This window comes from Micromys minutus (genome assembly GCF_963924665.1).
Source record: "Micromys minutus genome assembly, chromosome: 2".
NCBI classification, from domain to species: domain Eukaryota; kingdom Metazoa; phylum Chordata; class Mammalia; order Rodentia; family Muridae; genus Micromys; species Micromys minutus.
In genome coordinates this window covers 35,492,046-35,503,791 of record NC_137971.1, presented here as the reverse complement: position 1 = coordinate 35,503,791, position 11,746 = coordinate 35,492,046, and the positions used below count along the sequence as shown (strand labels likewise).

The 11,746-nt window shown below is 45.3% G+C and overlaps 1 protein-coding gene across 2 annotated transcripts in view; it reads right to left on the bottom strand.

Moving 5' to 3' along the window:
* Positions 1 to 236: 236 nt before the first annotated feature.
* The window catches only part of ENTREP1 (endosomal transmembrane epsin interactor 1), a 48,423-nt gene continuing 36,913 nt past the window's right edge, over positions 237 to 11,746 (bottom strand). The window contains exons 7-11 of one of the 2 annotated variants that reach the window (XM_080912500.1): positions 7,537 to 7,666; positions 7,336 to 7,414; positions 5,835 to 5,990; positions 3,245 to 3,537; positions 237 to 1,086 (exon numbers count right to left, since the gene is read on the bottom strand). In XM_080912500.1, coding sequence (XP_080768626.1) covers positions 880 to 1,086; positions 3,245 to 3,537; positions 5,835 to 5,990; positions 7,336 to 7,414; positions 7,537 to 7,666 — 865 coding nt within the window. In that variant the 3' untranslated portion in view covers positions 237 to 879. The remainder of the gene's footprint in view (positions 1,087 to 3,244; positions 3,538 to 5,834; positions 5,991 to 7,335; positions 7,415 to 7,536; positions 7,667 to 11,746) is intronic. The other variant, XM_080912501.1, reaches the window with a different exon arrangement.

Sequence of the window (11,746 nt, the reverse complement as noted above, 5' to 3'; positions counted from 1 at the left end):
GTTTATGGCCCCACTAGAATGCAGGTCCACAGCACTATTCAGCATAAGGTGTAAAATTCAGCCCTGATACATTGTTATCTGTGGGGTTCCAGAACTGTGGAAATGAATTTAGTTTGGTGGCCTAGAGAGACACCCTGGCCACCATAGCCCCAAACCCACCCTCCATGAGTTAAAGCCTGGATATCTGAACGCATACAAACACTACACACAGAGCCCAGACTTTCCAAAGTCAGCGCTTTATTCTCTGTCCCGTCTTAGGTGTTCTAGTTTGCAAGAATGGAGGAATGGAATCAACCATAGTGCTCCCCCTTAATGTCCTTCATTTAAAAAAAGAAAAGAAAAGAAAAAGACACCGCTTAGCTAGTCCCCTGCTTTTCCTAGAGAATGGGACTGAGGGTAAGCTAAAGGAGGCTGGAGGACCTGAGTCACATGGTGTTAACCATTCCATCGCCTGCCAATTCCTCTCACTGAGCAGCCAGAGGCTGCGGGCGGCTATAAATAGCCCAGCGGCTCTCCCCTTACAGAGAGGGAATGAACTTGGCAACAGCAAGAGCCATAAGGGGTGAGGCAGGCCAAGACTCCGGAGCCTGTTTTCTGCTCACCCAGTGCATGCCCCTTGGGGATACTGTGAGATTCAGCAGACAAAGGAGCCCCCCCCCCTGCCTTCTCCTCCAAACAGGAACATACAGACCTGAAGGGCCAGGAAGAACTTACTTCACCCGAGTTCACCTGAGTGCCCTCGTCAGCAAAAGGGGAGCCAGAGAGCAGGAATAAATGTCCACCTGAGGAACCCCTGTTCAGGGATTCCGGGGGGGGGGTCCCCCCAGCTCCCAGACAGTAAACAGCACTAAGGAGGGACATCCTTCCATGTCACTCAGTTCAAAGGACAGTCTCTCGAATGACGCCAATGAGACTGTGTGGCCGCTCGGCCTCAGCTCGCTGCTGGGGCCTCCTCTCTGCTCTGGGTCTTCCTGCCACGGAGAAGGTGCTCAGGTCTCCACAACTGCGTAGGTGCAGCAGGCCGGGCTGTCTCCTCCAGCTCAGCACCTGTGCCTGCGAAGTGCTAGGCTGTGATGGAGCCATTATCTTTGGGGAAAGAGCAGGAGAAGGAGTTAGCCTCACCAGTACTGGCCTTTTGATCCGCCCCTTGTAGCCATCAGTGGATTTTAATGTTTAGTTGTTTTAGACTGGGGGGGGGGGGTGTTTTCCAAAGTAGAATCTGTTCAAAATTCCGACGAAGTTTTGAACCTTGCCTCTTTTGTGAAGTTTTGAAGAAATTCTGGTTTTCTATTGTCTCAGCAGTAGGCAAGCCGTATATAATGGCTTGATTGCACGTTCCTGTTTTATGTTTAAGGTTGTTCTCTTCATATTTCTCCAGTATCCCTGTGTTTCAACCCAGGTGGAGAGAATGTGGGCAGCATAGCTTGTTCAGGGCATAAGGTCCCTGTGTGTGTGTCTGTGTGTGTGTGTGTGTGTGTGTGTGTGTGTGTGTGTGGTGTCTGATGTAGTGTATGTGTGTGTGTGTGTGTGTGTGTGTGTGTGTGGTGTCTGATGTAGTGTGTGTGTGTGTGTGTGTGTGTGTGTGTGTGGTGTCTGATGTAGTGTGTGTGTGTGTGTGTGTGTGTGTGTGCGCGCGCGCGCGCGCACGCATGTGCAGTACACTTGACTGCGTGTGAATGTGTAGTCCCAGTAACTTCCTCTTTCACTCTCCACCTTAGATTTTGGAGAGAGTCTCTCGCTGCAACTCATGCTGGCCATTTTGGTTAGATTGGGAGCCCCCAGGATCCACCAGCGGCAGGCTGGTGCCGTCATGCCTTGTTCTCACATGGGTACCGAGAATTGGAACTTTGGTCCTCATGCCTACACAGCAAACATTGTACCCACTGAGCCATCTCCCCGGCACCAAGCTTGGAAGTTTTAACAAGAAGTTTTAACAAGAACCACTGTTCTGGGTCAGGTTTATAAAATTCCAGTTAAAATCAGGGGTGCTTCAGATGGCTCTGATAACGCTTGGCTGAACAGCATAAAGAAGCAGGACTCCATCTGCGAAAGCTCTACTGTTTGGCCTGTCTTGAGTGAGCCACATAACTTTAAATACGGAACAGTAGTGTTTCACTTCTCAAAAATGCAAAACTATAGACTATTTCTCATCCGAGTAGGACTGATGAGGCAGGATCTGTGGAAAGCTGAACTATCAGGTCACTATAGCGTGATACTGTTAGTACACTGGAAGATAATCAGGAGTCTCACTGCCACCAAACCTCACAGGACAATCATCCCAAAGCCACTCTGTTTCAGAGCAGGTAGCACAGGGCACTGTGGAGCACTATGTCCACAGCCTCTACTCCACTGACCCAGGAGAATGAATAAACAGTCAAGAGTTAACAACAGCTCTGAAAGGGGTAAAGAGAAAGTTCTTACAGGGAGGAAATTCCTCTTACATGGGGACACAGGGCTGGAGATGCCGAGCCCAACCCTTCTGTTTAACGATGAGAAACCCAAGGCCCAAATGGACTCTATGCATGCCCAGTTTTGTCTTTTCCCAGGGTGACTTCAGTTTAGGGCACCTTTTACGCTTTTAATCTATGGAATGAAAGGTATTTGGTCCTCTAATTCAGTGGTTCTCAACCTATGGGTTGACACTCCTTTGGGGGAGGTCAAATGATCCTTTCACAGGGGTCACCTAAGACCATTGGAAAACACAGATGTTTACATTACTGTTCATAACAGAAACAAAATTACAGTTATGAAGTAGCAATGAAAATAACGTTATGATCAGGGGTCACCACAACATGAAGAACTGTATGAAAGGGTCGCAGCATTAGGAAGGTTGAGAACCACTACTCTAAGTCCTATCAGCAAACTTGTCTGGCCCAGCAACTCACTGGGCATGGGACTAGCTCCTAGAACCTTGCCAATCACAAGCTTCACTCTGTCGTCAAGAGCCAAGAAAACACTACATCCTGGGCAACCTCCCATTCAGAAAATCATATGAACTCCACAGTGCCCGGATCCTTTGCTTTTTACCAGGCACAGTTTCACCTCCCAGAAAGTGGAGCTCTCTTCCCTTGGGCCAAGAACATTGTGGAAACGTGATGATGCTCAAAAGGAACACTCTCTAGTTTCTTCTCTGAGGACATAACCCCCTCCTCCTGGTCTCTGAAGACTGTGACCATGGACTTCCTCTGCCTCCAGTAATGACACTGCTTACTGGAAGCATGCCTTGTGTTGTGCAGAGCAGTACCTGCTCTAGGAAACTGGCACTCCTGATGGCTTCTTCCATGTGCCCCTCGTCGGACTTCAGGACAGACTTTATGTTTTCTACAAGCTCATGGATGTCCGGAGTCATGCTGCAGGCAGACTGCTCCAGGAACCTGGCCACCAGCAGCTTTGTGTCTATGTAAGACTTGTAATCTATTAGAGAATGGGGTCTGCATCTTGATGCCCGTGGTCTCACACTTCTTCTCAGAGTCACCGTAGCCAGATCTAGCCTCCTCTCTGTCTGGGTTGCAGCTTCGCAGCTAAGAACTGGGGTAGCTGTGGACAGAGACAAAAGTCACCATTGAACAAGCCCCCTCTGAACACTGACCAGATAAAACTCAGTGTGGACAACTTCTGGCAGATGCCTGAGGCCATGCATGTACTTCTCACCATCTTGAAGAACAGAAGGAATGGAGGGAATAAAACTAACGCAGCCTATTGTGTGAAGTGCACTTCCAATAGGAAGAGAAGTGTGTACACTCCCAATAGGCTGTGTGCTGAGACACTGAACCATGGCACATAAACAGTCCCCAATACAAAGACAAGGTGACACAATGCAAGCCACAGAGGAGTGTGTTTCATGGGGCACAGCAAGTAGATAGGAATGGACAGCCAAGCAGAAGAAGAAAAAACATGGTGGTTCAATGAGAGAACGTTGGAGGCAGATAGGTTTGGAAGAATCAAAGAGAGGAGGGGACAAATGATACACTTGTGGGATGAGCAGAAAGTGTACTGTTACGGTACCTTCATCCTAAACATCCTCGAGGGCACTCTACTCACTCCTATTACCGAGGGTCACACCGTGGCTGGGAAGCAGAACTATGACTATTACAGAACACTTAGGTGCAGAAAGTTATATCGTTCCAGAAGTCAACAGAAGGTCTAAAAGAATCCACTGCAGGCTCTAATTTCTATGGCTGCGTCCATCGATAAAGGCATAAAGATTGGCAAGAAGCTATTTGACCATGAACTGGGTGGAGAGGTTAATTCTCAGGTCTGATCTCCATGTGTCCATAAGCCACTGTCAGCCTTCAGTGCACACCGCTGCCAACTTAAATTTTTAAAGGCCTCAAAAGTATACATTTAGCTATTCAAGAAAGCAGGAAGCACAGGGTGGAAGGATGGACAGAAGGGAAAGTTTCCTTTTCCTCTGGAGAAAGGTAGACAGGAGTTCTGATCCAGGGTTAGAAGCTGTCCTTCCAGATGGCCATGTGCACATTATAGACAACTAGTCTTCCAGAAACACAGTGTGAAGCCGTGTGAAGACAGAGTGGAGTTCATACATGCTCACTGAGAGTAACTTAGTGCCTTTCTCAGTGAAACAAGTTCACGGGTAAATGTCCTCTCTTCCACAGGGCTGAAGAGTACAAAGGGGGTCCAGCCTCCCTTTGCTGTGCAAACAGCTACATGCTCCTGGAAGCTGGCACAGGGCCAGCTTGGAGACTCAACTTGCCAGGTAGGATACAGGACATCCACAGTAAAAGTGGGTCTTTGAACTAGAGGACCCACTGTCAAGCTGGCTGGTTTGCAGAGGCACACAGCTAGTCTCAGGAGGTGGGACATTCTCCCCACCTGGCAGCTGCTGCAAGGACAAGAGAAGTGTTCTCTGTGGCTTCCATACCGTCAGTCCAGAGCTGTGACAAATGACACTCACTGTCAGAGGGACAGAACAGAGACCACAAGGGCCAGACCAGACCGGAGAGAGCGAGGTTAGAGGGTATCCAGCTATTCTGAATAGAGCTTCCAAAGAACAGAGTGCAACTTCTAGACTAATTCTCCCAGAGGCCCTTTCTGGTAGAACTACAATGGCTGTTTTTTTTTTTTTTTTTCTTCCTTTGTTTTTATATACTTTTCTATAGTGAGAAATGTTTCTAGAGGTCCATGTATTCATGTATTCAAAAGAGGCTCTATGTTATTATGCCCAAAACAGTAAGGGAAGGAGATAAAGTAACATGAATATGTTTCACAGTATCCAAAGTGTTAGAAACATAGATTAATTGAGACTACTAGAGCACACTAAAAAAGATAACAAATACTAAATTGTAGAGCCAGAGAATAAAACCATACCTTCCTGGACTGATTCTCAGAGAACTGCCAGCAACTGAAAAATTGGGAGACAGTTCACATCTTACAGTCGTTCCAAGTCCAGCATCATGGGCAACCAAATGCTACTGCCCATGACCGCGGGAGTAGTTCTACCAGCCACCCAGTGCCAGGGCCAGTAAAGTGGCTCATCAGGTAAAGGCACTTGCCTCTAATGTGACAACCTGAGTAGAGTCCCCAGAACCCACATTATAAGAAGAGAACTGACCTATATAGCTTGTCTTCCAATCTCCACATATGTACCATGGCGCCACCCTCCCCCAACACAAAAATAATTTTATTTTTATTTTAAAGAAATACAACATGTATCTTCTTTTCCCATGGCCTCTCAACCTCTCTCAAGATACTGCTTAAACTTGCAGAGCCCTCAGCTGGCCTGAGCCACCTGATTGTACCCGGCACCTTAACCAATACTTAGCACCAGTCAAAAAATCACAGCGGTCTACCAAGAGCCTGAGGAGTGACATCACCTCTGTCCTCCGAATGGTGAAGCACAGGGTCACTCTTTGATCGTGTCCTCAGAAGTGGGAGAGCTCTCCGACTTCTCGGAGTCGGAACCAGGTTGGAAATAGGAGTTGATCCAGATGTGTTTTCTTCACCAGCCTCGTTAGTAAGAACCCCACCTGCTTTAAAATAAAACACACACATTATTTCAACAGCTGTAGCCTCCAAAATGTTGGTCAGGAAACACCCGTAGTCCCAAACCTGCCAAGGCAAGAGTAATATAATTAATAACATTTATTTAGGCTAGTGGCCCAGTCAGTTTTTAGCTCCTGGCACCATGGCAAAGCCTCCCTCTGCAAATCACCCTGCCACACTTAAAACAAGCAAACCAAAAAAAAAAAGCCCAAAGGGAAAAAATTAAGAGTCCATGCCATAACATCTGTTTGGTTTGTTTCCTAGAGGTGTTTAGGATCTTTCTCATCAGGACATCCTGATGTGGCCTCCAAGAGTACCAAAGCTTTTCACAGTAGCCGGCTCTTCAGGGAGATGCCACCTCACCTATGTGGGTGAGGGTTTTATTTTTTGGACTGCTGAGCCAAGGCTAGCAGGTGCACATCTGTCTGACCCAGGAAGTGCCCACGTTGGGACAAAGCAAAGAAGCCAGTGGCTATAAAATAAATTAGCAATGGCACTGGAATTGGATGAGCCCTACCCAGGAAATGTAGCAGCAGCATCTGGAAAGCTGGGTTTCTGACTGGGAAATTCCTTGTGAAAAGCAAATGTGCTTAAGGGAAGACAGCAATGTTTTGTAATTCTTCTTAAGGTGGGTGGGGGTTGGAGCCCAGTGGCAGGGGCTCAGTCTTGTCCCTTTCCAAAGTGAATACAGGAACTGTCCAAACTGCCCTGCTGAAAAGCTACCCCTATCTGACTTGGAAGAAAGTCAATCCATTATTTATTTGCCATCTGTGATTTTGTACCAGTGGACAGTTCTCTGGGCCATTTAAAACCTCCCCAAAGACAGAAAGCAGGAACAACGGTGTCCTTAAATTACAAGGAAAAATGTAAACTGACTCTAGCACTGGCCACTGGGGCTGAAAAAAAAAAATCTTAATTCTAGCATTAAAACCTTTGGTTATAAATGACAATGTGAATACTCACGGGGAAACTCAGAAGGAGCCCTGCTCATTTTTAACAGAACAAGGAAGTGGATTGGGAACCACAGGACTAATGACCTAACCTCCACTCTATTCCATGGGTTCCTGGGGACAGTCTGATCATTCATGAAAAGGTTCTAAGTAGGTCTCTTTATTTCAGTGTGTATATATATATATATTTCCTTTTTCCTGTTAACATTTTAGATCTCACTTCCAAGCCCTAAGAGACGACAGTTTTTTGGCCCCAACAAAAAGGATATAGCCTAAAGCACTTGTTCTAAGAATACTTACCTCCAGCAAAACACTAGTCGGATTATTCTGCCATGTTCTAGCCTATTGAATTATTGCCCAGGGTAGTGAAGATGTGTGTTACCTTGAGTTGTCTGTGTGCAAACTGGCTCCACTGGGCTCGCAGCAGTTTCTGGTCCTTCTGGCATTTGGAATGAAGACTCCTGCATCATGAAGAAGGAAGAAGGAAGAAAGAAGGTTCTTTGTTTTGTTTTATGATCTCCAGAGGAGCCTCGTAAACTCCTTCGGGTTATATAAGAGCATATTCTTTGGGGAGTGGACATACCTGCTCCTGGTCAGTCTGGCTCACTACAGCTTCATATGGAGGTGGGGGATCCAGAGGACAGAACACTTCCACACCCTTGATTCGTGCTCCATAGATATGGGGCAGTGGGATGACATCAGAACCAACCATCCTAAAAAAAGTACTTGGGCATCAGTAGGTATGTTCTGTACACTGGCCCTCCAATGACAGCAGCCCCTGGATTTTGGGGGTGAGTGTGGGTGAACAGCAGCTCTGCCCAAAGAGGAATAACCGTCCAAGCTGTGCATAGGCAAATGACAGTGCATAAAACATAATGCCTTTTTCATCTTAGTACAGCAGTAGAAATGCAAACTATTGGGTGGCTGCCAGCCTTTGAGGGGAGGGGCTAGGGAGTCACTGTTTAGGGTTTACACTCTTGACATTTGCATATGGGAGGGGAAAAGCTTTGGAGAGAGTTAGAGGTGGTGGTTGCTCAATGTGGTGGATATACAATACCACTGGAGCATATTGTTAGCAATGACTACGTATAAGTAACTAAGGATAAGAAGAATCTTGGTGCTCTCCTGTAAAAAAAAAAAAAAAAAAAAGCCTCAATTTTCTTCATATCTGATTTGTGAGAGAAACTTTCTGTTAAATAACTTTTTAAAAAGAGGAACTAATTTCAAACTGAAGGTGAGCATTGCCCCAGCTCCAAGACAAAGCAGAAGCTGGCAGGAAGGACCACAGAGTGACTCCCATCCACATCCTCCTCCAGTAACCACTCCCTGACTAATGACGCACTGTGCCAGGTGTGCAGCAATGGATAAAATTTAAAAACAGAGTCTTATTAAGACCAAAGACAGAGGTGGGTTAACATTCTAGTTTTTTTCTCATTTTAGTGTGACAAACCTGGCTGAGTTGGCAAAATGATTTACATTCATTTGGAATAGTGACACCTCACTCCTAACAACAACACCATAGCTAACTGACAGTCTCAGGAGAGAAACGTTAAACATCTCACAATTACCAAGATATAGAGAGGCTGACTTGAGACAGAGTTACTCTGTCATGTGAACATGGCTGAAACCCCAGCTACTGTTTGCCTGGTAAAAACTAATTTCTCCTGGAACCCCTCTTCCTCCACACCCATTCCTGCTAACTTAACTGTTTCTACCCCGTCGTTCTTCACCCCCTTCTTTTACTCCCACACAGATATGTGGGGTTCCTTAGACTGTACCACCTGCTACACTTAGCAACCTAAGTGCATGATGCCTCTGCTTGAGTATAGAAGAATGACTCAAGTATAGTTTTTCTTTCCAAACTGCCTTTCTCCCAACCAATGGTAGATGCTTTCCCTTTTCAAGTATTTCTTAAGTCATAGTTTTTGTTGTTGTTTATAGACAGAGATCCCTGTGCTCACAAATAAGCACCAGAAAACCAGACATTTTAGACATGCAAGGTTGTCTCTTCAAAGAAAGACCTGTTTGTCCACTGAGAAGGCTGGGAATGAATGTGGTCAGTAAGCTGGATGACCTCTTCGCTATCTGTATGACAAAGGCCACTTTCCAGATCCTCCCCCAAGTCTTTAAGATAACATATCTATAGGCTCCAGCTTCAAGGGCTGGAGAGATGGCTCAAGGATTAAGAGCACTTCCTGCTCTTCCAGAGTCAATGTCCAGGAATCACATAGTATCTCAGAATCATCTACAATGAGATCCAATGCCCTCTTCTACCATGCAGGCATACATACAGATAGAACACTTATATACATAAAATAAAAGAACCCATCCTTATGGAAGAAGTAACATGTATGTTAAGAATTTCAGTGTAATTTTCCCTTAAGCTTTATTGTACACACAGGATGGTATTACACCAGAAAACTTTTCTAAATTGTACTGAGTTTAAATATGCTGGGTGTTAGACTCTAGAAGTTTGAACCAACACTGGTTTCCAAGTCATATTGAACAGGACTTCCTTCTTGCCTCGTGAGGATCAACAGTCTGATGGCCATGGTGTTTACACACACACACACACACACACACACACACACACACACACACACAAATACACACTGCGTCATGGTTTTTCCTGTGGTTGAGGGACCCCTGCCAGTAAAATAAAAAACAAAACCAAAACTCAAAAGATTTCCTGCCAGTATTTATAGCAAATAATAAAAAGAAAAGACATTAGAAAACACAGAACTGAAATTTTAAAGTAATTAAAAAGTATAAAAAGACAAAACAAAACAGAGAACCCTGTGCTCAATAGGTACTAGAAAAAGAAAATAAACAAGAAGGAACCACCCTTAACAACGTCTTTTTAAAAAATTAAAAAGTCTCTTTTTAGATTATGGAAAGAAAAGAGAGGTGGGAGAGTTATCAGTTTTTGGTGAAAAGACAGAGTCAAGGCCAAATGCATCTGCGAGACTGATTCTGAAGGGAAGAGACATTAACTGGATTTAAAATTCATCTTATTCCTTGTGTCCATTTATGCTACCCTGAAAGGGTAGAGAAGAGCTTTTAATACTGGCATCTGACTTGGAGTGTTCCCCAGAGAGGGTGTGTAAAGTATCAAGCATCCAGTGCACAAAAGCGTCCCATAAAAGACTCTCCCCGGGCTGGAGGGTTCTTGTCAAAGCTGTCCTGAGTAGATATTCTTCTTAGATGAAGACTCAGGCATGGATTTCATCCCAACCCTCCTACCTCACTCATGCTGTTTAAGATTCCAACTGCTGAATGACTCCAAAGAACTAGACTCTTCCTAAATTTGGGGGAGGAGTCCTGACCAGTAAACAGCACAGCTTGTCTGAATCAGGGAGGCCAACTTTCACCAGATACAGTGAGGCTTCCACCTTTAATCAGCACCCATGAGTCATCTTTCTAACATTTATAAACCCTGCCTTTGCCTCTTCAGCAAAGGCAGAGGAGTGCTGTCCCTTGCCTAGGGCATTACTGTCCCTAGCTCTCTTTGCCTGTCTGCTCTCTCTGACAGTCTGACATTCCAAACCCATTGGCTATCTTTGCACCCACAGAGGTAAGGGCATTCCCAACCCACTGGCTATCCTTGTACGCACAGAGGTAAGGCACTAGATTTCCAGTGATGAAAAGGTCAGGAGATTGGGCTTTCATCTTAGACGCTAAACTAGCACAAATCTCTTCCAGAAGGAAACCCAGAAATTGAAGATGATATTTTACACAACATGGCCACAAAATGAATGACTCCTGTAGTCTTGTTATGTCATTAGGATGACCACTGACACTGAATTTTGATGAACAACACTTCAGAGTCAGCACCAAAGGAAAGTCAAGTAAGCCACTTCCTATCATACATTACTTAGGCAAACAAGAGGTTAGGTGAGGCTGTGGGAGTTTGACTAGGAATGCCTGGTCATCAGGAATGGTACTACTTGGGAAGGATTAGGAGGTGTTACCTTGTTGGAGTGGGTGTGTCACTAGGGGTGGGCTTTAAGGTTTCAAGGCCCAGTAGCTTTTTCTCTCTTCCTGATGCTTGCAGATTCAGATATAGAACTCTTAGCTACTTCTCCGGTACCATGTCTACCCAGCTGTCACCGTGCTTCCCACCACGGTGACAGTAGATTAAACTATAAGCCAGCCTCAATTAAATGCTTTGCTTTATAACATTGGCCATGGTCGTAGTGTCTCTTTGCACCAATAGAACTCTGACTAAGACAGGAATGAACAGGATTGTTCTTTTCTCTGGGATCCTTTATGACACAGCCCTAGTAATGGAGAAGAATCAGTTCGGAATGTTTACAAAAGAGGCAGCCCACAGAGAACATGTGCTTTGTTGTTGCCAACCCTCTTCAGCATCTACAACCCTCCTCTCAGTTTCTGAAAGGATCAGAACCACTTCATCCTTGCCCCTGATGTTCTGCAATGTCAGCAGGCCACTCCCCAAACAAAGGAAAGCTTTGCTGTCCCAAGATAATCTGTTCTCCCAGCTACAGTCCCTCCCCTGGCTTTATAGCCATCTCTGCCTTGGCCTACATAGGTGTTCCAGGAGGGGTCTGGTAAGATTCAGAAACCATCAGCAGAGCCTAGATGAATCCTATTTCAAATTAATGCATAGCTGTCCTGAACATCAGAAAGTATTTTTCCAACAGCCCCAAATCTGTAGCACATTTGTCTGTTGACTTGACATGTACTAAAGATATCCAAAGCTACACAGGCTTGATCCCAGATATCAAGCTAAAGATGCTAATCTTCTCTTACACCCCAGAGATTTTTTTTCT